At 57.5% G+C, this 26,597-nt stretch overlaps 3 protein-coding genes across 14 annotated transcripts in view; 1 reads left to right on the forward strand and 2 right to left on the reverse strand.

Moving 5' to 3' along the window:
• Nucleotides 1-9,166, reverse strand: part of RNF166 (ring finger protein 166) — a 29,528-nt gene extending 20,362 nt beyond the window's left edge. For 2 of the 4 annotated variants that reach the window (XR_005222280.2, XM_037878043.2), the window contains exon 1: nucleotides 8,922-9,146. Coding sequence is in view for 2 of the 4 variants with exons in the window: in XM_037878043.2 (XP_037733971.1) it covers nucleotides 8,922-9,118 (197 nt within the window). In the remaining 2 variants the exon portion in view is untranslated. Of the gene's footprint in view, nucleotides 1-8,921 lie in introns of all 4 variants that reach the window. The other 2 variants (XR_005222279.2, XM_037878041.2) reach the window with 2 other exon arrangements.
• Nucleotides 9,167-9,231: 65 nt separating this feature from the next.
• Nucleotides 9,232-22,061, forward strand: CTU2 (cytosolic thiouridylase subunit 2). Of its 4 annotated transcripts, none has more exons than XM_037878038.2 (15): nucleotides 9,233-9,384; nucleotides 10,290-10,364; nucleotides 11,507-11,585; nucleotides 11,681-11,740; nucleotides 12,379-12,439; nucleotides 14,613-14,722; nucleotides 15,223-15,509; nucleotides 16,126-16,261; nucleotides 18,575-18,706; nucleotides 19,162-19,253; nucleotides 19,653-19,759; nucleotides 20,301-20,442; nucleotides 20,670-20,736; nucleotides 21,083-21,141; nucleotides 21,437-22,061. In XM_037878038.2, exons 1-15 carry the CDS (start codon nucleotides 9,323-9,325, stop codon nucleotides 21,504-21,506), a joined length of 1,539 nt encoding a protein of 512 aa, XP_037733966.1. In that variant the 5' UTR covers nucleotides 9,233-9,322; the 3' UTR covers nucleotides 21,507-22,061. The 4 variants fall into 4 exon arrangements, 3 of the variants coding, with proteins under 3 accessions (XP_037733966.1, XP_043382109.1, XP_037733967.1); XM_043526174.1 differs by having other exon boundaries at nucleotides 9,267-9,378; nucleotides 10,284-10,364; XM_037878039.2 differs by lacking the exon at nucleotides 9,233-9,384 and adding an exon at nucleotides 9,522-9,748.
• The window catches only part of PIEZO1 (piezo type mechanosensitive ion channel component 1), a 108,326-nt gene continuing 103,719 nt past the window's right edge, over nucleotides 21,991-26,597 (reverse strand). For all 6 annotated transcript variants that reach the window (XM_043526167.1, XM_043526169.1, XM_043526171.1 and 3 more), the window contains 5 exons: nucleotides 25,508-25,680; nucleotides 25,294-25,416; nucleotides 24,564-24,643; nucleotides 23,919-24,117; nucleotides 21,991-23,198 (listed from right to left, as the gene is read on the reverse strand). In XM_043526167.1, coding sequence (XP_043382102.1) covers nucleotides 22,949-23,198; nucleotides 23,919-24,117; nucleotides 24,564-24,643; nucleotides 25,294-25,416; nucleotides 25,508-25,680 — 825 coding nt within the window. In that variant the 3' untranslated portion in view covers nucleotides 21,991-22,948. The remainder of the gene's footprint in view (nucleotides 23,199-23,918; nucleotides 24,118-24,563; nucleotides 24,644-25,293; nucleotides 25,417-25,507; nucleotides 25,681-26,597) is intronic.

Below are 26,597 nucleotides of genomic sequence, written 5' to 3' on the forward strand. Positions count from 1 at the left end.
ATAATGGTAGGACGACAAATGGGAAGGAGGATATGGAGGTAGATATTACCACATCCGAGGTAGAAGCCAAACTTGAACATCTTAATGGGACTAAATCGGGGGGCCCAGATAATCTTCATCCAAGAACATTAAAGGAACTGACAGATGAAATTGCAAGCCCATTAGCAAAAAATTTTAATGAATCTCAGGGGTTGTACCGTATGACTGGAGAATTGCTAACATAGTTCCTATTCTTAAGAAAGGAAAAAAAAAGTGATCCGGGTAACTACAGGTCTGTTAGTTTGACATCTGTAGCATGCAAGGTCTTGGAAAAAATTTTGAAGGAGAAACTAATTAAGAACATTGAGGTCAATGGTAATTGGGACAAAATACAACATGGTTTTACAAAAGGTTGATCGTGTCAAACCAACCTGATCTGTTACCTGCTCAAAGAAGGAGATTTTTTAAACAAAGGAAACGCAGTGGATCTAATTTACCTCGATTTCAGTAAGGCATCTGATACGGTGCCACATGCGGAATTCTTAGCTAAATTGGAAAAGACGGGGATCAATGTGAGAAGTGAAAGGTGGATAAGGAACTGGTTAAAGGGGAGACTACAGCGGGTCACACTGAAAGGTGAACTGTCAGGCTGGAAGGAGGTTACTAGTGGAGTTCCTCAGGGATCAGTTTTGGGACCAATCTTATTTAATCTTTTTATTACTGACCTTGGCACAAAAAGTGGGAATATGCTAATAAAGTCTGCGGATGACACGAAGCTGGGAGGTATTGCCAATACAGAGACGACCGGGCTATCATACAGGAAGATCTGGATGACCTTGTAAACTGGAGTAATAGTAATAGGATGAAATTTAATAGTGAAAAGTGTGAGGTCATGCATTTAAGGATTAATAAGAATTTTTGTTATAAACTGGGAACGCATCACTTGGAAGTAACAGAGGTGGACAAGGACCTTGGAGTATTGGTTGATCACAGGATGACTAGGAGCTGCCAATGTGATATGGCTGTGAAAAAAGCTAATGCGGTCTTGGGATGCATCAGGCAAGGTATTTCCAGTAGAGATAAGGAGGTGTTAGTTTCGTTATACAAGGCACTGGTGAGACCTCATCTGGAATACTGTGTGCAGTTCTGGTCTCCCATGTTTAAGAAAGATGAATTCAAACTAGAACAGGTACAGAGAAGGGCTACTTGGATGATCCGAGGAATGGAAAACCTGTCTTATGAAAGGAGACTCAAAGAGCTTGGCTAGTTTAGCCCCGCTAAAAGAAGGCTGAGGGGAGATATGATTATTATCTATAAATATATCAGAGGGATAAATACCATGGAGGGAAAAGAATTATTTAAGCTCAGTACCAATGTTGATACAAGAACAAATGGATACAAACTGGCCATCAGGAAGTTTAGACTTGAAATTAGATGAAGGTTTCAAACCATCAGAGGAGTGAAGTTCTGGAACAACCTTCCAAGGGAAGCAGTGGGGGCAAAAGACATATCTGGCTTCAAGATTAAGCTTGATAAGTTTATGGAAGGGATGATATGATGGGATAGCCTAATTTTGGCAATTAATTGATCTTCAACTATTAGCGGTAGATATGCCCAATGGCCTGTGATGGGATGTTAGATGGGGTGGGATCTGAGTTACTACAGAGAATTCTTTCCTGGGTGTCTGGCCGGTGAGTCTTGCCCACATGCTCATAGTTTAGCTGATCACCATATTTGGAGTCGGGAAGCAATTTTCCTCCAATTTTCCAGGGCAGATTGGCAGAGGCCCTGGGGATTTTTCACCTTCCTCTGCAGCGTGGGGCATGGGTCACTTGCTGAAGGATTCTCTGCACCTCGAAGTCTTTAAACCACGATTTGAGGACTTCAATAGCTCAGATATAGGTTAGAGGTTTGTTACAGGAGTGGGTGGGTGAGATTCTGTGGCCTGCATTGTGCAGGAGGTCAGACTGGACGATCATAATGGTCCCTTCTGATTTTAAAGTCTATGAGCCTATGAAAGGGCCCCGTGGCATTTTGGTTTCCCCCCACATGCCCCCTGACACACCTACTCATAGGAAGCCCTGCCTACTGCCTGCTTGGGGGTCCCTCAGTATAGTAACGCAGGAATTGATCCCACACAGATCAACAGAACTGGTTTCTCCTCAGACTTTAGGAAGCTGGTAGGAGCTTTTTGTTAGCCACCAAGGATCTAGTAACATCTATGAGATCTAGGGGCATGGAAACGGTTCCTCCAAGTAGATCCAGCACAAAGGTCCAATAGGCTGAACTTCTCCCTTGCACATCAATGCACTACTAATACACAGAAATCAGCAACTCCGGACTCCTGTTTCAAAAGCAACACACTGTGCATCTGAGTTGCAGGCCCCATGTAGCCACCCCACTCTGCTTTATGGGGGCATGTGGGGGGCTCATAGGCCAGCTGGAGCAGAGGCTTGAGACTTTCACCTACTTGTTCCTCCTGGCCACTACTCTCCTGTTCTAGTTTGCCACCTCCCTCCTGCATAGTCTAGACACTTTCCTGAATTCCCCAAACTAGTCACAGGGCTACTGAACCTACTGACCAATTTGCCTTCTCCAGCAGCTTCTCCCTACCATCTGAAAATGGATGCTCTATACATACAGAGACTTCTACAAGTACCTCCAGAGACAGAGCTACCAGAGCACCCAGCCAGGCTGCAATGGCTAAGGGTCCAAAGAGAAGGATCTGGATGTGTCCAGAACAGATAGCTTGCGGGCGGGGCTTCTAAGTGAGGGACTTATACAGAGCGAAACGTGCCCATTGCATGCATGACCACAACAGAACAAACACGCTCAGGTTTCCTCCCCCACAGGAAGGCAGATTTCCTCCCCAGTAGCCAGTGATCACGTGTCAGGCTGCAGCCAACGTAGCACCTACAGGGGCCAACCCAATGTGGTTAAGAAGTTCAGGCTGTGCAACAAGGTCTGGCTTTGCATTTACCCCCCATGGCCTCTCACAGAAAGATATCTTATGCTAGCTCTCCGGCTACAGCCTCACTGGGAAGCATCGCTGAGAATTAACGAGGTTTCAGATCACATGCACAGGCTGGTGCTGAGAGCTAGTGATGCTGTCTGGGGCAAAGTCAGCTCCTGATCCTTGGTTCCCAAGCCTGCAGGAATTAGGAGTGTGACGGTCAATGGACTTGGCCCTTGGGGAAGGGAACATCCTTCTACCGTCTGGTCCTTCATTAAGGAAAACATCTCCTTCTTCGACACAGTAAGTGAGGTTGGTTTGTTCCAGGCTGTTTGTACAGCTGAGCTGCCAGCTGACATACTGTGGTGACAGGAGCCATAGAGGTAAACAGAGGTGTTCAGCTAACCAGACAACAGAAGGCGTGCAAGTGACATTCTTGTCACACTGCTCCTTTAAACCAACAGAGTACCTGGACACTAACAGAGGCCAAAGTTAGGTCTGCTTCTGCTCATGATACCGTCCATCCAGGAATTCACCTGTGCCCCAGGGTTACACTTACAAGTGCAAGTGAGGACCTACCAATGTGACTGCCTTTCCATGGTAGCTGCAGGGTTAAATCTCCACATACCAATTTAGAAATGTCCAGACTTCAAATGCTGGAGAGGAGTGACCACTCTCTGGGGCTGAGCAACACTATTAGAACCTATCGCAGCCAGCCACACCTTGCTGGCAGGGCAGCCAGCCTGGGACAGGCCGAAGGGATGTTGGGAATATCCCCAACAACATTTCTTCAGTGAGAGTGAACGATGGTTGCACCACCTCCAATGTCAGGCCTGTCTGTAGACATGTAGTGATGAGGAACAGCGTTCGGGGGGGTACGTGCCAGAAAGCAGACAGGAGCCTGTTGCCCTTTGCAGACTCCATGCTGCACTACACAGCGTCACATGAATAAGATCTAATTGATCTCCATGCGTACCCATGCACAAAATGCGAGCTGGGAAAAAGTGCTCTGCTATGAACCCCAGATGAAGGGCAGGAAGCATTAGACCAGTGATCCAGAGACCCACAGCGAGGCAGCAAGACCAAGTAATGTGCTTTCACTGTAGATGCTCATGCAATGATTTTCAAAAACAAGCCATTTAGGGCTTCATGGGAGGGAAGTAATAGGCCAGGACACATTGAGATTAGGCTGGGGATCACCGTTCAAAGTTCTTATGGCTGCAGAAACAGGGACCTTAAATCAAGTGCTGGAGAGGAAATTCTAGGAAATAAACTTTTCTACTGGAAACAGGGTTATGGGTGAGTGGGGGAGACAAAAAGGGCAAACGGCAAATCTCTCTTGGTAGTGCACCAGTCTTTCCACCATGAACTGATTTGTCCAGAGCGGAACAGCTAGTTGGCCGTAACTTTTATCTTGAGCAAAGGGAAAAGTGTAGACATCTGTAAAGATGAGCTGGGATCCCTGCTGAAAATAAACTGGAAGCTATAGTTTCAGCATGGAAAGTTTCCAGACAGCTATATTAAGAACCCGCTCCCGCCCTCGCTCACCAAAGACATGATCAACAGCTCTGAAATAGACAAACAGAATCTGCAATTAATCCATAATTCTTTAAGGTCAACATGCAATTGGTTCATTGTCTGCTCCCCAACAACACAGAGTGGAGTTTACCCAACACCGTCTTGCCGCCCACGACTAACTCTTGGAGTGGTGTTGGACGTTTCAATTTAGAGCTAGGTGGGAAAATGTTTTATTGGTCCCATGAATACCTGAGAGTTGGAAATCCCCCCCCTCCCCCAAAAATCTCAAACTTCTGCACTAAAACATGGATTTTGTCGTTGTTTCAGGTCCATTAGAACATCTTGTTTTGACTTTACCTTTCTTCTCTACCCTGTCCTACTTTAATTAGTTGAAATTTCAAATCACAATGTCATATTGAACCAGACAACCAGAATTTTTCATTTTGAAAATGTCAAAACAAAATGTGGCTCCATCATGTGCTCCCTGCGCAACTCCAGGCAAGTTGCTTCATCTCCTTGTCGCAGTTCCCTATTAAGAAATACTATCGGCCCCATTTTGCATTCTCCTAGACTTTGCCTGTCTTGACTACTTCGCTAAGCTCTTCATGGCAGGGACTGTCTCTCACTATGTGTTTACACAGCACACTAAGGCCTTGCGTCAGTTGAGGCCTGCAAGCATGATGATAACACAAGCAAATGATAATGCAGAGCACTGTGGTACATGCCAGTTCCCACACCCACCTCATGCCACTTGCTTAGTTTCCTGTCACTGGCATGAGAGTCCTCAACGACACCCCCCAGCTTGGTGCAAAGATGGACTCTCTCACACATTAAAGGCAGCCGGTATCCCCAAAAGCTGCACTTCCTGCCAGTCTCTCTGGATCAGTGGCATGAGGACAGGGTAATAGATATGTACAAGCAGCTCCTGCTGGGAGGCAGAGTTCACATGGTCACTACCCTGCTCCTGAACAAAAGCAGGGAGCCACCAGCGAACCTGCCTTGCACCCAGACTCCTCTCCTCAGCAGCTTCCAATGCAGCATATTGCACAGAGGGAAGGACCACAGGATCCTCTTAGGGTCTGTTAGCACAGGCAGCTCACCAAGAGTCCAGCCTATTGGACAGGCAGGGTGAGGTATCAGGTTAAACAGTTTGGTCACCGACTCAAAGGCACTTTGGTCAAATAAACCCACAGCTTCTCCACATCCCTCCCCAACGCTGCCTTTGCCATCACTACTGACAGCTCTGTCTCTCAGGCTCAAGTTTTAGCTCCCACAACTTTTTCCTAGTGAAGACAAGATCTAAAGCCCTCATGTGCACATTGGTCACCTCTCCTTAACTCCTGTAATCTGCTCTCAGGTCTCCCTGCTTCTCCCTCCAGATGCTGCTAGCAATCTTCATCATGTCTCCAACTACCTGTGCAGACTCTCTACCACCTTTCCTCTACCATTCCCCACCAAGTGTAAGGATAGGACCTTCAAAGCTCTGCTCACCCGCAGCCTCATTCCCGCCTACTCCTTCATGGGGACCTAGCCGCCACCCATTCCTTCCTTCCATTTTGACCCCGATGCAGGGATGACAGCCCTCTCCTCTTCACAGCAAAGCTTTCCAACATTGTCCCCTGCAAGATTCCTACCTGTAGTTGGTGCATACACCACTATGTCTACAGGAGGGATAGGCACAGTGATAGACATGGCTGCCCTCCACATCATGCTCAATCATTACCGAGACAGTACTGCAGGCAGGCCAAATCCACCCCAGTGACCCAAAGATGACCAGAACAAAAGGAGCAGGACTCCAGTGGGAGTCACCATTGCAAGGCTAGGTACCAGAACAGCTTTGTTTGTTTCCAGTAGATGGCAAGCTTGTTGGGTCCGGTGTTGTCTACTTATCCATTGGCACAGTGCTGACCACTGAAGCTCAATCAATAAAAGGAATGCTACTGGGACAGAGGGAGGCCTCAAATTGGACCGGCCAGCTTGTTTTGATGTAGGAGCATGAACTGCACGGTCCCTCCACTCTGCTCTGTTGAGAAAGCTACGTTCTGAACTGATTCTTGGAACTGCTGATCCTGTCTGGCTCATCAACAGCAAAGGTGAACAATGGCTGGAGGCCGAGGCCTGCAGACCAACCCAGAACCTGCCACGTTTGTCGTTGGTCCAACACAGAAGGGGCGATTTTAAACTGCAGTCCGTGATTTGGAGAAACTGGACATTTTTCAGGCTCTGAAGGAAGTTCAAGAAGAGCTTTGGGCCCCATCAGCCTGCTGAGGAGTCTGACACTTGGCGGCAGCGCTCCCCTCCCCCGTGGGACGCGCAGCCCCGACCCCAACTCTTGCTGTTTACTACCCCAGGGGAACGTGGCTTAGAATTAAGAATTTGGAAATAGTCAAAGGTGCCTGTCTTCCCTGTTCGATTTAACAGTCTTTCACACACCACCACTATACAGAATTCTCTCTCCTATGGTGTGAGCTGTCAGCTGGTCTGGCCCTGCCATTTGCAGTCCCCCAAACAGTTAGCCTCCCATCCACCCTCAAGGGATGCTCAGTCTGAAAATGCAGCACCAGACACGGCACTCCCTGAAACTGCAGGGCAAAGCTCATCAGCTGCAAGTTTTTCCACTGCTGGTGAACTCAAACCACCAAGCTACATTCATCTACCAGCAGGAGTGTATTTTACATGAACAGAACCACCTAGTCATCTGTCTGCTACTCTGAGTGACCCTGTAACCGGGGGTTTGTACCCCATCTCCTCCAGCAGTCCTCCCTTTCCCGATGAGTGTAATGTTCTTGATCAACAAGTGAGGCTCTCTCTTAACTTGTTTTGCCAAGGAGGGACCTGTCCTTTGTGGGGTTTCCCTATTAGCCTCTTAGCAGATTCACAGATAACTATACAAGCACAGGTTTCAGAGTAGCAGCCGTGTTCGTCTGTATCCACAAAAAAAAAAAAAAGAAGTACTTGTGGCACCTTAGAGACTAACAAATTTATTTGAGCATGAGCTTTCGTGACGGATGCAAGCACAGGGCACTACAAGACTCCATAGTTTCTGCTGGTGTTGTCATTAGCAGACATTCCTTTCACTCCAGCTGCCATTTTACTATGCAGTGCTCTGTTCTGCCCTCACACACATTGCTGAAGTGCCCATCAGTGTCACACCTGGGTGGCAGCTTATGGAATACCCATACCATCAGGGTGGGCCCCACTCCCTGGCGTAGCTATTTACATCGAGGAGGTGATATGGGGAGATTGAGTTAAAGTCCAAGATGGTGAAGGAAGCAGTAAGTTTCGCTGTTTCATTCAGCATTGCCAGTATTTAAATTAGAGATCTTCAAGATATCCTGGAAACTACTTCTGGTTGTAAAGAGAAGGGAAAATCAAGGGACGGTCTATGAAATGCTTCCTTCCAGGCGCCCTTTAAACCTTGCTGCTCCACCTGTACTCTAAATCAAAACAAAACCCATGGAATAAGACGTTTGCTAGCACTGAACATAAGACCAATCATACTGGGTGAGACCAAAGGTCCATCTAGCCCAGTATCCTGTCTTCCGACAGTGGCCGATGCCAGGTGCTTCAGAGGGAATGAACAGAACAGGTCATCATCAAGTGATCCTTTCCCTGTCACCTATTCCCAGCTTCTGCCAAACAGAGGCTAGGGACACCTGCCCCTCAAGCTGCCTCCTGTCACTTCCCATCCCACCTCCTTCACCTCTTGCCCAATTAGACTGTAAGCTTGTCAGGGCAGAGCTCTTCAGCAAAGCACTTTGCATGCTGCCGATACCACACAAGCAAGCCACCACCGTTGTCGGTATACGTATTGTTCGCTCCGGAGTTAAAATCCATCAAAACAAGTAGTGCATGTTCTGACATTTACAACTGCCTCTGGCTCCGGGGAGAATCTAGTCATAAGACCTGTGCACAGAAAGGCGGTTTTAGGGAACCGAGTGACTCAGCCGTTAGATGATCGGATACCACAACACAAGGAGCTGCCAATCACCCCGCGCCCAAACAGACTCCAGGCAAAGCTGAGAATTCACTGGCTCTGCTCCAGACAAAGCGCCCCATGGCGCGCGAGCCCCTGGGGCGAACCCGGCCCCCGGGAGAGTCCCGCCCGGGCAGGGCCGGGGAGTGTGGATCACACCCCCACCCACGGCCAGGACCCGCCGACTGGAAGCCGCGTGGGGCGGGGCCGGTGGGGGCGGGGCTCCAGGCCCCGGCTTGGGGGGCTGGAAGGGGGCAGGGAGGGGATGTAGCCACAGGCCTGCGGTGCAGCACGGGGGCCTGAGGGGTCCCGGGGTACCCCAGAGAGGGGGTGTGGGGGGGGTCAGGCGCTGAGCCGTGGGGGGGGGGGGGCGGGTTATGGGCTCCAGGGGGGTTTCTTCCCTACCCCCCGCCCCCCCGGCCCGCTATCCGGATGCGCACGTCCGGCCCCAAGGCGCCCCCCCCGCCGCCCCCCCGGGACCCCCCCCGCGCTCACGTGTGGCCGCAGCCCCCGATGCACACGGCCCGGTGATACACCTCCAGGCAGATGGGGCAGCTGAACTGCGCCTCCAGCGCGTCGGGGGCGGGGGCGCCGGGCGGCGGCTGTTCCCGGGAGGCCCCGCCGGGGCCGGGGGCCTGAGGCCGCTGCTGGGCCGCGGAGACCAACAGGCTCCGGAACATCGCGGCCGCCATGAGCGCGGGGCGGGGCGGGGGGACGCGCATGCGCGCGTGAGGGCGGCGCGGGGCACCTCCTCCCCGCGCGCGCGCGGCGCGGGGCGGTGACGCAGCAGGGGCGCGCTGGAGGCAGGGCTGCGCGTCGCGCGGCGGTGACGTAGAAGGGGTGCGCCGGAAGTGCTGGGATGCGCGTCGCGCCGGGGGAGGGGAGCCGCCGCCGCCATGTGCCAGGCGCAGGAGCACTACGGGGGCTGCGGCCAGCCCCAGGGGCGGCCCCGCGTCGGGTGAGAGCCCGGCCCGCCGCGCGGGGAGCGACCAGGGTCCCCCGGGGATCGGCCGCAGAGACAGCGGGGGCGGGCGGCCGGCTGGAGCCTGGGCCAGGCCAGCTCTGGCCTCAGCGCCCGCGGCCTGCCCGGCTCGCTTGAGCCGCGGGGGGGGGCCGTTGCTGCGTCTGCCCTGGGGGCTCGGCCGGCTCGCCCCGGAGCTCAGCGATGCGGAGTTCTCGCCTCCCTGAGCGACGCAGCCGTGCCCGCCGACATCCTGCGGACAGGCCGGGCCTGGGGTGTCGATCGGTGGGCGGGGGGGCTTGGAGTGCCCCGCCCAATGGGGCCTTTGGGTGCTTCAGCACATCGGTAAAGAGCCACAAAGGTGACCGCTGCCTTGTACTGGGAGTATTTCACCCACCCCTTGGTGCCTGGGCCCTTCAGAGGCGAGAGAAGTTGCAGGGTGCCCCTGGACCTGCATCTGGCCAGATTTGCACATGGCCGCACTTGTGCATGGCACAACTGCAGCTGTGTGTGTGCAAATACCAGCTTGAAGGCGTTCCTCCGGATTTGTGCTTTGAAAACTGGGCCTGACATAATTGACATGTGGACAGAGATTTGTATAGTTGGAGGTGGTAACTGGTCAGCTCAGGGACTAATAGTATAACGTAGCCTTTTACTGTTAGAGCACGGGTTGTGCTATCACCGCCCATGCATACATAACCACAGCATTCAAGCTCTATAGTTCCCACATCGACGCCAAATTCATTTCACAATTTTACTACATCCATCTTTCAACTCCGTACTTACAAAGCACCTGGTATCTTCAAAGTGTTTAAACAAGCTGATGGTGGTTTGCAATGCTCTTTGCTTGAAGGTGGTCCCTAGGGTGGTAATTGATTCGCTCTGATTGTCTCTTTCCTCAGCTGTGCCCAGAAGTGCATGAAGTGCAAGGAGGCGTCTCCCGTGTTAGTCATTCGTGTTGGAGATGCCTTTTGCAAGTAAGAAAGAAACAGTCATAGTGATTTGCAAGAGGAAACCCTGTTCAGAAGGCCAGAACGTTCCCATCTTTAGAACCTCATTTACTGATCTTTATAAATCTGTTTGAAATAGGGCTGTTTATGATGAGGGTTGCAAGAGAGATTCAAACCAACTAGATAATAAAGAGCACAACAGTACAGCAGATTGAACTAATTCAGGAATGTGGGGAGTTGCCCTGTAAGGCCCTTGCTTTGGATTTGCATCTTTTTGTTTCTGCAAAGACCCAATCACTACCATTGCATGTGAGAGATACTGTGATGCATGGCCCTAGTTATGGAGAAATGGGGTATGAGCACAGGGAAAGGCGGGGGTGGTTCACCCTTTTTTTTTAATTTGGAAAACAAACACATCTAATCTGCCCCATATTGTTTTTATATGAATCTCGGAAGTTGATTGGTTTGAGCTCTGCAGGCCAGATTTTTGAAAGCCTGGGATTGCAGTTGCGTAAGCAGTTTGTACTGGTACTGCTGTGACTGAGATACAACCCAAGCAATGGCACGCACACGAGTGATCAGAGCTGTAGTTGCAGTTACCAGCGTGCATGCACCTACCTGCATGCCTACGTTCTTTGCAAACGTGGCCTTCTTTCGCCTTGCGCTCGTTTTTACCCTGACAGCTCTGAACTGAGGCTGGGGAACTAAATGACCTCTCCTTGTGTCTGGCTTAACTTGACCATTTAAAAAAGCAGCAAACACTTTAAAATTGATACCTGTCATTGTACAATGGAACTTTTTCCTCTTGGGCTTTTTATTTTGTTTAAGTGTTTTGGCTCAGAGGGCTAGAGAGGGATCCAGTCCAGCAAGCCTGGTTTCTCAGACTGGCTTTAAAATGGATCTCCACAGATTTCTGGGTCCCCAAACTGGAGCTGTCTTGCTGTCAGACAGAAGCTAATTGATGAAATCTTAAGGGGGACTCATTGTCTGACTTTGCTGTCGGGCAGGGTAGCAGGCGGTTCACTGTGCCTCCCAATTGTCCTGTGCTGGAATCAAAGCTTTATTAGCAGTGAGATGCGGGTGCTTGAGGTGCTGCCTGCCAAGGCTGGGATCTCGCGTAAGGCTGGGATTGTCGTTTCTAATTACTTACGTGCGTGTTTGTTTCCAAGGGCCTGTTTTAGGGAGTATTTTGTTCACAAGTTCCGTGCGATGCTTGGGAAAAATCGTGCCATTTACCCAGGAGAGAAGGTAGAGTCGCTTTTTGTGTAAGGGAGGGACGGATGTGGGAAGGCGAGGAGAAAGCAGAGATGGATGGTTAAGTGTCTCTCATATCTCCCTTACAGGTTCTTCTTGCGTTATCGGGCGGACCTGCCTCCAGCTCAATGCTTCGACAAGTCCAAGAGGTATCCGCTCTGCAGCGCAGCGTGGAAACTTGTTAGCTGTTAGGAACAGTGAGAGCAGTTAGCCAGAGGAAGGAACAGCTACCTGGACCATAGCTGGGGTATTAGAGATGGTTAAGAGGAGACTGATGAACTAGCAGAGAGGAAAGCATTGCTTTGTGGGGTGATGGACTGGATCTCCCAGAGGGCTGTCTGCTTCTGTATGCTCCCATGTCTAAACCCGTAGTAGTGCAATCACTGAATGTGGCTCCTTAGAAGTTCTCACAATTCCTGTCCAGTGCACCTGCAGCTCTCTGTTCCCAAAAGGTGGGAAGCTCACAGCCCCCCAGGGAAGTCCGAGCGCCAACAGTTACTGCGACTATGCGTGTAAGTGGCCAGGTCAATGTTTGAGCCTAATCAGGTGGCGATTACAATCACTTGGTCTAGGCTGGAGCCTTCAGCCCACGAGATCTAGGTGTGTTGTTAACTAGAAACATTCGCCATCTCTCCTGGGGCTGTGGGAATGCCTCTCTAACAGCCAGGGTCAGAAGAGTCAGACCTGCCCTCTCTGCTAGATCCAGGGGATGTTGCTAAGACACGCAACCATTCATTACCTTTCCCAGCGCTTGGGGCGAGCGGCTCATTCCCATTTCTCTTCTCAGGGGCTGAGTCGGGAGACAGCCAAGAAACTGCGCTTTATACCAGGCATCATCTACATCGACGGTAATCCAGCAACCTGTCCTGCTCCCAGCCCATTCTGTGCATGTGGTCTTGGGCCAGCCTACAGGCTGACGCTGTCCAGCATTAGGAGAGCCTGGTTTCGGATAGTGCCCCTCTCACTGTTAAGGCCTGTCTAGTTTCTCTGCTCTCCTGTTGCTGGTAGCGTCCCTTCAGGCCTGGAGTGGCAGGATCCCCAAGAGAGCAGTGAGACGGCCAGTGGACAGAGTAAACACATTGGAAATGGGGGGTTAAGCTAGTTGGTTCACTGACTGGAACCCAGGGGAGGCACAGTTCAGACACACAGGGCATGCATGTGGATGGTGTCCCCTTCCCAGGAAGGGTCCGACCACTCAAACGCTCCCACACCCCTCCAGCCAGAGCTCCTGGCAAGGCAGGCCAAGGCATGGGCCCAGGAGTAGGGCTCTTAGCCTGATCCACCACTCACAGTATCCCCTCCTCAGGCAGCAACTTCCCCACCTGTCCTGGTTCTCTGTTCCCCCTGGGCAGGAAGCAGGGGGAGATCCCTTCCCCTGTGGGGGACTCAGAGCCTCCCACTGCCCCATCTACTTTCCTTGCCCTCATGAGTTGGGGGGAGGAGGGGAAGTTTCCTCTGTCATTGCCCTGACAGACTGTTAACCCTTACCCCACCCTCAGCTGGGCAGGGGATGTGTGGCTCCATCGCAGATAGGCTTAGGCTTATCGGCAGCTGCTAGCTGCTCTCTTTAAATCCTAAGAGACAAGAGGCTGGGTAGCTACACTAGCCCCCATTATGGGGCGGGATGGACCAGGGGGTTAGTGCACCAATTGTGCTTCCATCTCCAGAGACTGCAGAGCAATCCCAGTCTGGACCCTACCAGAGCACGAGTTAGCGGGTCTCTTCCCAGACCCCAGCGGGTGCATGGGCTGGCCATGCCCTGCTGAGCCCAGCACTTTGTTGCCTGACCAGCTGGGTGCTCTCCACATGGTCGTGCCAGCAAGCTGCGTAGGAGTAGAGAGACTCTAAATAGGATGGGTGGAGCTGCTCTGCTTGTTTCAGGATGGAGGGGGGGATCCTCCTACCCCTCCCGCCGTCCCTGCGGGGTGCTGAAAGGGAGTGGGGCCTGGCTGGAGGATCAGTGTGTTTCTTCTGGGTTCTTTCGCTGGGTGCTGCTGCCGACTCAGTGGCGTAGCCTGTTGTTTGATGACACACACACTTCAGTCTTAAAAACGTTGGAGACCAGCCAGCTGAACTTAGCCAAATGCATCGTCTAAAGAGAAACCAGCACAACGCGCAGAGAGACGCGCACCCTCTGGCCGGGAAGCAAACTCGCGCGGTGGGTTCTCCATGCACGGAAGGGGTGTTTCAAAGATCCGCATTTCAACTAGCGGCATTTATAGGATGATTTTACAAGTTACAAAGCTCTTTATACGTCACTGAAGTCCAATCCCTCCGCGTGTACCGGTTCCTTCACTTGTTGGCCTGTTCGTTCCTTATCTTTGTTTGGTTACTAGCACTCCAGGGATATGAAGGTACCTCCCCACTGTGCTGGGGCACAAAGTTCATGGATTTTGCCTTTGACAAGTTTCTTATTTTCTAATGCCAAAGCTGACTTCAGCTTTGCAGAGCGTTATGGGATATTTGACGTGGATGAACAGAATTTTGGGAAGGGCATAATTCATTCAGTTAACATAACTTCCCAACACCTAGATCTATAAACCCATGCACAGAATACCTACTCGTATGCGGTGTACTACACCTAATGTGTATTGGCGAATAGTGTATATGGAGATGAGGAAAGGAGGGCGTACGCATCTAAAGTCCTGCAGCATGGCTCCAGGCTGCCCCTGGAGAATCCAGGTCCCACCTGGAGATGGTCGGGTCTGGCTACTTGTAGGAAAATGGAGCATTGCTGGGGACTGCTCCCCAAGCTGCACTCCTGTCTTAAAGAGAAGGGTGGCTGCAGTTTGCTCCATTGCATGCAGCCCTCAAGGCCTGCAAGCCAATATCCCCCCTGCCCAAGCCTTGGAGAGCCCCATCTCCCCGCTTCCTGCCTTGTTAGTTGGTGAGGAGGATAGATGTGGCTGCATGCCTTCTGGGTTGGCTGGAGTGTCCTAGGTCACCCCCTCCCCGCAGACAGAGAAGTCTCTCCTGCAAGGCAGCTAACTCTCTTCATCTGGCATCTCGTTTGCTACTCAGAGGGAGCTGTGTGCGGACAAAGCCTGGCTGAGAGAGCGGAGACGCTGCTCCAGATGGAGACCATCCTGCAAGCCTCAGGGTTCCCATATCACCTGGCCCACCTAGAAGAGGTAGGGTGGGATCACAGCCCTGGGGAGCGCTGGGGCGGAGTCACATTGCAGGGAACTGGGGGCTCCCACGCTGGGGCAGTCACTGGGCGAGAGATCAGACCTTGGCTGCAATTCCAGGTGCTGGGAGAAGAGCCTCTGGATGAGATGTCCGAGGCCCCTGCTCAGGGTAGCCACCCAGTGCCCTAGGAATGAGGGAAACAGATCCGTCCAATAGGTGCCGACGAGGCTGGGATGGAGGAGGCCTATGGCCAGGTGTCCTTAGCCATGATAGGGCCTGAATGAGACAAGTGTATTAGAGAGGCAGCCTGGTGTGAGTGGGGAGCTGGAGCTGGGACCTGACCTCTAATCCTGTCTCTGGCACAAGCTCCCTGGGGCTCCTCCAATGTCTGGGTTTTGCCAGCTCCCGAGGCTCCGATCTCACTGCCAGCAGGTGTGGGTCTCGGAAGCACCATGCAGGTGCTCGCTGTGGCTAACAGGATCCATCTGCTTGCTCTGTGCAGGTGTTTGACTTGCCCAGCTCCATCCTGCAGCGTGTGCCCCACAATCCCGCAGGCCCCAAGAACAGCTACAAGGAGGCGGTGGAGGGCTTCATCCGCCAGCAGAGGCAGGAGGAGGGCGGAGGCCTCTCTCTGCCTGAGAGGCAGATCCAAGAGAAGCTTGCCGAGTTCTGCATGCAAGATGTGCCCAGAATGGAGGGGCTGGCCACAGTCCAGACCGAGCAGCTGATCCAGCTCTTTGGGTCTGTGAAGACGTTGACGGCTAAAGAAGAGCTGCTGCAGACCCTGCGGTGAGCCCCCTCCAGAGTGCTGTGGGGGATGGACAGGGCCTCCCCCTTCCCTGTGAGCAGGGCTGCATGCTTTGCCCTCTCTGACCCTGCCACCGGGGGGCTGCCCAGGTGGGAAGGGGCTGAGGAGCTTTTTCCTCTGCCTTTCCTGTCCTCCAGTCGATCCCAGCATGCACTGCTTCCCAGCCATGATGCTGCAGCTCCTGTCCACGGGAGTGTCTGTCTGTCCCATCGCCCTCGGGCCAGGCCCCCCAGCGAGCTCTGAGGATCTCAGGATAAGCTCCCTAGGCCGCTTCCCCGCGCGCGCTGGGTTTTGCAAGGCACTCAGCTGCCTTTGGAATTCAGTGGGGTTTGGAGGCCAATCTCCCTTCAGGGCCTTGGGAAAGCCCAGCCCTGCTCATCTCCCCCCCTCTTGAGATCTCGTCTCCCTCCTGTGAAGCCCCCATGAAGGAGTGGGCTCTGCTGCCCCACATGGCCCCTCTGCCTCGCCCTGGGTACAGCAATGGGTGGGAGGCTTGCTGTGTGAGCTGGCGTTCGTGAGGAGCTGCCCAGGGCTGATGGGCTCAGCGTCTCTGCCTGGGTCCGGGCTGCAGCCCTCACTCCCTTCTGGCTTCTTCAGCAACCACCTGATCCTGCACACGGCCAGGGCCCAAGGGTACTCCAAGGTCATGATGGGAGACACCTGCACCCGCCTGGCTGTCAAACTGTTGACCAACCTCTCTCTGGGGCGGGGAGCCTCCCTTGCCATGGACACGGTAAGTGCTGGCCGCAGTTGGGTCGGAGTCACTGGTTACCCAGACTGCACCGTTAGCCCCTTGGCCCTAGCGCTGCCAGGCTGCTGTGCTAGGGGGAAGGGTGGCTGGGGGAAGGCCCCAGGCCCAGCCTTACCTGCACTGTGGCCTCTCTGCTCTGCCCGGGTCGTGGCGGCACTAATGCGCTGTGGTTTAGTGGGACCTCGGGGAGAAGCTGGCAGTGCCGTGGCTGCTCCATTGTCTTCGTCGCTGAACGCGCCCAGGGCCCACGGCTTCATGCTGGGTGAATGTGTAGCCCTCGTGGGGGCCTGGAACAACGAGTTGCTATTTCCCTGATCCTCTCCAGCTGCCTTAGTGCCTCTAACAGGCTCCCCGCCAGTACATGGGCATCGGAGCAGAGCAGCGTGCAAGCTGCCGTACGCGTCAGCATGGGGATTCTGATCCAATCAGTTTCTGCTCCCTGCGCTCCAGGAAGGGGAAGTTTTCTTGCCCCTGAAATTGACATTTCTCAGCTGCAGTAGCGAACACTGGAGCTGGGACAGATGTCACTGCACTGACAGCTCGAGCCAGGGCTTTCAATCAGACAAGCCAAGCCACGTCCTTCTGCTTCCCTTCACAAGCTGGAGTGAACGCCTTGCAGCCCCGGATCCTGCCAGGTTGCGTTAACCCTTAGACTGCGGCTCCCAGGCACTTGGGGACTGATTTAACAGAGAGATACTTGGGACTGTACTTCTTCACCCACGCCTCCCCGTGGGGCAGGTGCCAGGACCGACAGGAAGTGACTGCTCCAAGGCCAGAGAACCCAAGAGTTCTTGGCTCCCCTGTCCGTGCCCAGAGCAGGAGACCAACCACTGAGTTATTAGTTACTGATGGGAGGCCAAGGAAGAAAAAGTTAAAGCTACAATAAAACTAAAGTCTGATTCTCCCACCCTGAAAATCTAAAGGGGGGAGTTGGAGTTAGGGAAACTCCCAGCCCCAGGGAACGGTCTGATCTATATTCTTTAGTCCCCATTTTAAGAAGGACAGCAGCCGTAGGCACTGTGCGTCCTGAGGAAATTGCTCTTTAATCCCTTCCCAGCAGCAGAGAGCAAGGGGAGTGGGCTGGCCGGGGTTCCCGCGTGTGCGCAGCGGAGGGCTTTAGTGAAATTCAGGGGGAAGCAAAGGTAGCGCCCGTAAAAAGCAGCCCCACCTCCTGAAGTGTAGGCAGCTGCTCCCAGCACTGGGAGGCCGGCCAGAGAGAACTGGGGCCTGACTTTTTCCCCGCAAGGGACCAATAACGTTACATCTGCTGACACTGCTTGTCTGGCAACTGGAGATCAGGGGACGGCATTCCCCATAGCACAGAGCAGGCTAGCTGCATTGGGGTCTCTCCCTCCCACCGAAGCCCATGCTGGAGACCAGCTACTGGCCTTGACAGATGGTAGATCTGATCCAGGGTGGCGATCCCTATCTCCCCAGCCTCTGCTTGCCCTTCAAGGGGGATCCCAGATGCTGCTTTGCACATACTCTGCAGACAGCAGCTGTTCCGGGGTTAGCCCTGGGTCCTGCCTCACAGCTGCTTTGAACACAGAGCCCCCTCAGCAGCGACCTGTGCCGCAAGCCCCGACCTGTGCTGGAGCCCCGCAAGAGGCCTGTGAATGCCAACTCAGTGAGAGAACCTCTATCCCTTTGCTGGAGGCCGGCTAGGTTACCAGGGAGCAGGACACACCCTCGCCCCGCTGGGATCTGCCTCTTGGACTAGGCTGCATGTCCAGCCTGAGAACTCCCCACTCTCCCTCATGAGCAGCAGCTGGCAGGGAACATTGCCCAGTGGTTTGAGCAAGAGGCTGGAAATCGGGACTCCTGGGTTCTAGTCCCTGCTCCGGCACTGACTCCCTGTGTGGCCTCAGGCATGTCCCTTCCCCTTAGTGCCTCGGGTCCCCCTGTGAGGTGGGGGTAGCAGCTGGGCGGAGGGGTTTGTAGAGAACCCTGATGTGGGCGCTGCCTGCCCCAGAATCATTCCTACGACTGCCCTCGGAGAGCAGCATAGCTCTGAGCACGCTGCAATCCAGCTCCATGGGGAAGCTAGTCTGGAGGGCGGGGGGCATGCTCCTGCCTGGCAGTTCACCCCCAGCACTTGGCGCTGCCACTGGTGTGCTCCTGGCATGGGGCTGGTGCTCACCCAGCCGCGCTCAGACCTGAGCGCTCCGGGCAGACATGCAGGACGGCTGGGTGCATCCATGGCCCCAGGGGGCTGGGCTGGGGGGCATCCCGGCTCTGCGCTGGTGTTGGGCCCTGAGGGCAGGCTGGTCCTTCACCCAGTCTCTCTCCGCGCAGGGCTTCTCGGACGATCGCCATGGCGACGTGGTGGTGGTGCGGCCCATGAGGGAGTACGTGGCCAAGGAAATTGCCTTCTACAACCACCTGTTTGGCGTTCCCACGGTCTTCACTCCTGCCTTGGACACCAAGGTAGGGGGTGCGCGGGTCTGAGCCTGCTGGGCACTGGGCTCTTCCGGCAGGGCAGTGGCACCCCCGTCTCTCACATCCCAGCCCAACCCACGGGATCTGCAGCCCTTCCCAGCGGTCAGTGCCACAGAGTGGCTGTGCCATGCAGGGACTCCGGTGCCCCTGGCACCAAGGGGCACTTTCCAAAGTGCCTGCCTGCTGTGATCCCTGACAGGGATGGGCAGCGAGGCCAGGGCCCCATGCCCAGGGGCCTGGCCAATGTGACTGGGGGAAGGCTCTGGCAGATTAGGCTAACGCCCTTTCCCCCGGGCATGGTGCCAATTCCATCACGCCAGGGCCCCTGAACGTCTGTGGGGGTGACCCAGCTGCTTTGCTGTCGGCACAGGGGAGTCCTGGAATGGGCGTGGGGGTTGGAGCCAGCTAGGCTACAAGACGCCCTGTGGCTTTCTCCCCCGCAGGCCCTGGAGAAGGCCAGCATCCACCGGGTGATCGAGCGCTTCCTCTACGGGCTGCAGGCAGAGTTCCCCTCGACCGTCAGCACCGTGTACCGGTAAGGGCTGGCCCCTGCGCGCGGACGGGACTGAGATCGGTCCCGTCCCTGCGACACCTCTGCAGACCTATGCTCTGCTCAGCTGGGAAATGTGGGGTTGGCTTCACCCTGGAGGCCATTCGCCCTCATCAGACCAGAGCCCTGGTGGGAATGGCTGAAAGCTTCTGCTTATGGGAGGGTCAGAACTCTGCAGCGCCCCGGAACCCTGACCCACAGCACCTCCTGCTGCGCAGGGCGCCCAGGACTGCAATGGCATGGGTGGGGCTACAGGGCACTGATTGAACTGCGTGGGGGAGCCTGGGACGGGAGTAGTGGGACCTGCGGGTCAGGACTGAGGGGCACTGGCAGATGCCGGCATCGCCTGGCACTAACCTCTGTGTGTCCCCCTCTGGGCTGCAGGACGGGCGAGAAGCTGAGTGCGACCCCTGGAGATGCCGGCCTTGCCCCTGGTGCCGCTGAGCCCGAGCGCTGCCTCCTCTGTTCGTGCGCCCTGGACACTAATGTGGGTAAGTGCGAACGCCGCCCACCCGCCTCTCCCGGCTGAGCCCAGCCAGTGCAGGCTCTGTTCGCTCGGCCCCTTTCCCTGGGGGGCAGCCTCCCCCACCCACAGGATCCCCCCTGGCTGATCTAGGGCAGGGCACCAACAGCTACCCTCCCAGGTCAGAGCCCATCGGGGTCTGGCCCCTCACCACCCCTACAGGAGCAAAGCAGGGGAACCTTGCCATGGGTGGGGTGCCAGGGGCCTAGAGATGCAGCCTGGCTAAGGGCAGGCCGGGGTGAGGATTTAACTAGCCCCTTTTCCTATCTGCCCAGCTGAACTAGGGGCCTGGATGTTCCCAGGGCGCCTCGTGCAGGGGAACCTGTCTCTGGCTGTGCCTGGCCTGGAAGGGGCCGTCTGAAGGCCAGGGCTGTGGGGTTTGCCATCCTGGCTCTGGTCACTGGCCGGCCCGGTCTGCTCCGCCAGAGAGAGGCAGATGCAGATGCCTGGCCTGCTGGATGGGGAACGGAAGCCCGAGGGGCTCTGACTACCATCTCTCTTTGGTGCAGAGGACGGCTCTGCTTTGCAAGCAGTCCTGGTCTCGGAGCAGCTCTCCCAGCAGAGGCTGCCAGCTGCGTCGCCTGCCGGGCGAGGGTGCTGCCAGAGGGCAGAGGAGCAGAGAGGGTGCTGCATGAACACGACCGGTCCAGGGTAAGGCACTCCTAGCCCAGGATCCATTGCGGGGTGGGTGCTCTGCTTGGATCGGCACTGGCCTTGTGGCCCTGCGTGTGCTTCCTGTCTGGGCCGACACTCCCCTAGCCGCCGCGGCACCTCCCCGCCACCATCCTCCTTGAGCTGCCCCCAGCCAGCTCCTCGCAGGATATCCCTGGAGAGAACCGGCTCCCAGCCCTCACCTCACTTCTGCCTTCTCCCCTCAGGGCCGACGCCCGGGCCGACTTCCTACCCCTGCTCTGCTACGGCTGCAGACTGACCATCAAGGACACGGTGAGCCCCTCTGCCCCTCCGGGGCTCTGCTGCAGCCCAAGCTGGGCTGGCGGGGCCGGTCTCAGCCCTGCTTTATGCCCCCGGCAGACCTGGCTGTCTAGAGGGGTGGGTCTCCTTTGTTTGCAGGACTGTGGTCCTGATGGAGTCTCCTTAGGATCCCAGCTTTGCCCATCAGCTCCCTGCATCCTCCCCTGCCCCCAGCCCAGGGCTGAGGCACAGTGCCAGGGGCCGGGGCAGGTGGGGGACACACCCTGGCGCTGCATGTGCTGTGCCTGCAGGGACACCAGCAGCTCAGGAATGGGGGGCGCTGGGGGCAGCCCGTCACCACCGCTCTGTTCTGTTACAGACCTGCCTGGAGAGCCTCCCGCTCTACGTCCGCTCGGAGGCAGAGCGCAGGAAACGCAGGTATGGGGAGGGCGGGCGGGTCGGCGCCATCAGTCACCGCACTCCTGCATCACAGCTCGAGCCCTGGCATGGCCGGGACTTGGCTCTTGCACGGATCCCAACCCCTTCGTCGGCAGACGCGGCTCTAGGCCGGGGAGGAGCCGCTGACCCAGGGGCCAAGTTATAAGCAAATCAGAGGCAGACTCTCCTCCTTTACCGTAACATCCAGAACGTGACCTGAGCCAGTGGGACCAGGCCCGCGCCGGGAGCTCACGGCCCGGCGTGGCGGGGGGCTGAGATGTTGGTTGTCTTCCAGGGCCGCGATGAAGCTGGAAATCCAGGAGTTCTTGCTGGAAGATGAAGCTGTGAATCCGGGTGAGAGCTGACAGGTGGGCAGGGCTCCCTCCTCTGGACCACGCTCCCAAAGAGCTCTACACTGTCCTGGCTGTCGGGGCCCCGGGAGAAGCACACCTGCCAGAGAGCAAATGGGGCCTGGGCCCAGCCCCCTCCAGCCTGGGCTTGAGATCACCGGGCCCTGCTGCAGGGCATTGGGCCTGCCTTTGTTTCCAAGGTGCAGGGCCCAGCTCTTGTTCACTGCCTGCCCCTGGGAGGCGCCTGCTACCTGCCGCGGGGTAGAGGAGAGGAGAGAAGACACCGCCCTCCTTTTAATGACTGTTTTGAAGAGGAATACGTTATTTTGCACCCCTGGCCGCACAGCTGGATCGAGGCCCTGGGCCGACTCCCCACTCTTGAGCAGGTGAGGCCTGGCTGAGTCAGGCCCTCGGACTGTGCCAGCCCCCAGTGGAGCACCCAGCCAGGAGGAGGCAGCTTCACGCCCCGCCTGGGCAGGAAGATGGAGTCAGTCAGTCACACTAGCAGGCCTTGGCTTGGCTTTTATTAGAGATCTATATAAATAAACCATTTGAATTTTTTAAAAAAAATCTACAGTCCAGCTGGAGGGAGCCCAGCCCTCGCCCCCGGGAGTGGCTGGGAGGGGCGGGGGGCCAAACCAGTCCTGGGGCAAGCAGAGCTCCGCTGAGCTGCCTGCACGGGGCTAGCATGGGGAGCAGTGGCTGCAGTAGCATGTCCCACACCCTCTGCAGGCAGGGCAAGAGGGGCGGCAAGCCCAGCACCGCCTGCGGGGGTGTCAGGCCAGTGGGACCCTCTGCTTGCACCCATGGGTGCTGGCCAGTGCTGTGCTGGGGGAGTAAGGTATTGCTTTGGAGAGTTAGTGCAGCTGGCTTCAGGAGCAGGCCAAGGGGGTGACTGGGCCAGGCTTTGCCTGCAGCGGGGTTGGTTGCAGCCGGCTGGCTTGGATTCTCCTGCTGCAGGAGGGGGAGGCCATCTCCCTCACAGGCAGGCACAGCTGCTGAATGGGCTCCAGAGTGCACCCCCCCTTCTCTCTGGGGTGCCAACAGCCTGGCAGCAGCAGGGCTGGAAGGCACTGAGGTGGGGCCGGGGCAGGAGCGTGTCCCCACCCAGCTGATGTGGAGGGACCATGGCTCCTGGGGAGGGGGGGTCTTCACCCAGCTACCTTTGAAGGACTCACTAGTTGTAAAGCAGTTAAACTTCCTTTTAAAAAGCACAAGTCCAGCCTTCCCAAGGTGCCCCCTCTCCCCCATGGGTGGCGCTGGGCACAGCTCAGACCCCCAGGCAGGGTGGGACCCCCTGCAGTCACTGGGGCTGGCCTGGAGCGCTCAGGGTGCACTCGGCCCAGCCCCCGCCCCCGACGGGGCTCTCCAGCTGGGCTGGTTTAAGGCCTCAGTTGTGACATTCCAGGGGTCAGAGGGGGCCCGCAGCCGCAGCGCTGGTCACCGGTGGCTCCCTGCTACTCCTTCTCCCGTGTCCACTTGATCATGGTCTCAGGCGAGCGGTAGAGGAAGATGAGCTTGGCGTAAAGCTCCTCCTCCAGCTCCAGCTCGCCCGTCTCACGCACCAGGAAGATGTCCTGGCACAGCTTGAGGATGCGGTCCACGCACGGCAGCTCCTCGAACATGATGGAGTGCGAGATCTCGCTGAAGAAGCCCCGCACGAACTTGCCGATCACCAGCACGATAGATACATAGAGGCCCATGATCCTGCAATGGGGCGAGGGCAACAGGGTCAGCCCTTCTCCCTGCCCCCCAGCAGCACCCTTCCCTACAGCCGCTGGGTCCTGCACTGAGAGCGGCCTCCGGCCTGGCTCCAAGCAATGGGACCGGCTGGGACTCCCATGGGGAAGCTAGCAAGGGACAGGAGGCCACCCCGAGCACACTCGTGTGCTCCTTGGGGTGAGGAATGGGGGGCGACGGGAGCAGGAGGCCCTGAGCTCTGCTGCTGGTATGGTCGTTTGGATGGGCTCACGGTTTCTACCACAGCACTGCGGAGCACAGGCCAGGGAGTCCCCCCAGAAAGGCCTCCAGGCCACAGGGAGTAATGCCCCACTGAGCCTAGGGGCTTCCTCAGGCCAGATGTCCCCTGATACTGCAGGGGGGCACCCTCCCTGCCTTGTACCAGCGAGCCCAGGGGTGCCCTCACTGCAATGGGGGGGCACCCTGCCCATCTCTTCCCCTGCCCCCCTGGTACCCCAGAGCCCTGGGCTGGCATCCTTCCCCCCCCTCGTACTAAAAAGCCACTGGGCCGCCCTGGCTGATATCCCTCCATACCCCTGAATGGCCAACTCCCCCCCCTCTCCCCCAGCACCCCAAGGCTGCTATCCCTCCCCTCCCCACACTAGAGCCCTGGGCTGCCCCAGCCTGGTGCCCTTCCTCCAGCAATGGCCAATGGGGGGTGGTTGTGGAAGGGGCCCTGGCACTCACCCGTAGCCGGCCAGGAAGCCCAGGCTGGGCGGGCTGACCTTGTCGTTGAAGATCACCATGGGCAGGATGTTGCAGTCCTGCCGCGGGCACTCGGTCAGCCGCACCACCCACCACTCCAGGAAGCTGTCGGTGCCGCCCCCTGCGCCCACGGGCTCCCGCTTCAGCTGCACCTCCACGCCCAGGTAGCTCTCCTCCTCCTCTGCGGGGATGGGGAGAGACGGGGTCAGGGCTGGGGGCTCGCCCCCCTCCAGCCAGGCGGGACGCCTCCCCCAGCACCCTCATGGCTGGCTTCCCAGGCACTTAGCCCAGCCACCCCCCAACGCGGCTCCTGCTGGGCCATGCCCCCGGGCAACCCCCTCCCACAGTTCCTCTGCCAACCACTGCAAGGCCCAGCCCTGCAGCAGCGCCCCCGTGGCCTGCCAGCTGGAGAGGCAAAGGGGGCCATCTTCCCCTCAGCTGCCCCCCCTCCAAGGAAGCAAGGCCCCGACGCTGCCAGCAGCATGGAGACTGGGGACACCCGTCACCCTAGAAACCAGGGACTGAGCCCCTCCTCCCTGGCACCCCGGGGCAAGTTCCTCCCCACACCAGGCAGCCCCAGCCCCCCAGCTCAGCATGCCGGGGGCAGACCCCGGCCGGCCGGCTCACCTGGCAGCAGCTGCTTGACGGGGTTGGCCTCTGGGCCGTTGGGTGCGCGGATGTACGTGGGGAAGAGGTGGGGGACTTGCCTGCAACACAAAGGGGGGTGAGGGGAGCCAGGCCGAGCCCTCCTGCTCCTCCTGGGGCGGCCAGGCTCCGTGGGGAGCTGGACACAGGGTGACGGCTGGGGGGCTGTCAGACTGCTTGCACCGCGCCGTTCCCCGCTCCCTGACACGCCAACCCCTCAGCACGGCGCAGGCTGGTTTCCTCCCGGCCGCGCTGTGGGGACGGGCCCCCAGGCCTCGGTGTTCACCAGCGTGCTGGACCCAGGCAGAACCCCCCGTCCCATGGTAGTCACCCTTGAGTCACCTGTGGCTCCACCCCACCCCTAGTCACTCCACTCGTAGCCCTGACCCGCGGCCATCCACCCACCCTGCCCCGCCTGCTGCAGCTGACTCTGACCTGCCCCCCATTATCCCCTCCTCCCAGGGCCAACTCCCCACTTCCTGTTGTGCTCTCCCCAGCGCCCTGCAGGGAGAAGCTAGTCCTACCCCGACCCCCATGCCATGGGGCCCCGACGCCCCCGCTGGGAGGCCATGTGACGCCCTGGGAGCCTGGCCCCCCTGCCACTGGGCAGCCGATGCTTCATTGCAGGACGGGAGGGGTTTAACTGGAGGCTTCCAGCCCCTCCTCCGCTCCCCCGGCTCCGTCCCTGGGGCGGCACGGTGCCCGCACTCACACGGGGGCGTCCCTGGTTCCCTGCAGCAGGTTGGCGAGCTCGGTGCGGACGGGGGTGCCCGGCTGCAGGTCGGTGGTGTGCTTATCGAAGGTGTGCTCCACGGTGCCCCCCTTGCCCAGGTCCCTGCCGGGAGAGAGAGGGGAGGCAGGGTGAGTGTGGAGCAGGGCACAGGCCCTGGGGGCGGCAGAGCCCCCCGCCCGGTCCCGGCCAGTACCTCTGGAAGGTCCAGGTGAGCCGCAGCGTGATGTCTGACGAGCCATTCAGCAGCTCCCTCCGCATCTGCTCGCGGCTGGGGGGGCTGATGCTCCAGAGCGAGCCCGAGCTGCCCTCGATGCGCGCTGTCACGATGTCCTCGTAGCTGTACAGCGTGATGAACTGCATGGCCACCTGCCAGCGCGGGAGACGTCAGGGCGGGAGTGCTGGGCAGGAACCCCGTCTGACAGCCCCACCCCAGCCACGGCCCCCGCCCATCACTGACACCGGGGGCGAGGAGAGACCATCAGGGCAGGAGTGAGGGGCAGGGATCCTGCCCCAGACGGTTCCAGCCATGGCCCCCGCCCATCACTGACACCAGGGGCGAGGAGAGACCATCAGGGCAGGAGTGAGGGGCAGGGATCCTGCCCCAGACGGCTCCAGCCACGGCCCCCACCCATCACCGACACAGGGGGGCGGGGAAAGACCATCAGGGCAGGAGTGCGGGGCAGGGATCCCGCCTATCAGCCCTGCCCCAGATGGCTGCCACGGCCCCCACCCATCACCGACACCAGGGGCGGGGAGAGACCATCAGGGCAGGATTGAGGGGCAGGGACCCCGCCCCAGACGGCTCCAGCCACGGCCCCCACCCATCACCGAAATGGGGGTGGCGGGGAGAGACCATCAGGGCAGGAGTGCGGGGCAGGGACCCCGCCCGTCAGCCCCGCCCCAGATGGCTGCCACCCCACCCACGGCCCCCACCCATCACTGACACCAGGGGTGGGGAGAGACCCTCAGGGCAGGAATGAGGGGCGTGGACTCTGCCCATCAGCCCCGCCCCAGATGACTGCCACGGCCCCCACCCATCACTGACACCAGGGGCAGGGAGAGACAGTCAGGGCGGGAGTGCGGGGCAGGGACCCCCCACTCCAGACAGGGCCCCCGACCCAACTGAACAGGCCCCTGGGCTGGAGCAGTCGCTGCCTTTGCACACATTAGGGACAGGCAGGAGTGGGTGCGACTCCCGCTGGGTGCAAAGGCGGCAGGCTCCGGCCTGGCAGCAGGAGCAGAGCCTGGGCAGCCAGCACTGGCAGCAGTCCCGCTCCCGACTG

Source organism: Chelonia mydas, chromosome 12, assembly GCF_015237465.2.
Source record: "Chelonia mydas isolate rCheMyd1 chromosome 12, rCheMyd1.pri.v2, whole genome shotgun sequence".
Lineage (NCBI taxonomy): Eukaryota > Metazoa > Chordata > Testudines > Cheloniidae > Chelonia > Chelonia mydas.

What these genes read in the sequence shown, in the direction of transcription:
- CTU2 (XM_037878038.2), top strand. Translation starts at nt 9,323, where the DNA reads ATGTGCCAGGCGCAGGAGCACTACGGGGGCTGCGGCCAGCCCCAGGGG. An exon ending in ACCTGGCCCACCTAGAAGAG is followed by an intron (nt 14,723 to 15,222) that starts GTAGGGTGGGAT and finishes TGCTCTGTGCAG; the next exon opens with GTGTTTGACTTGCCCAGCTC. An exon ending in ACCGTCAGCACCGTGTACCG is followed by an intron (nt 19,254 to 19,652) that starts GTAAGGGCTGGC and finishes TCTGGGCTGCAG; the next exon opens with GACGGGCGAGAAGCTGAGTG.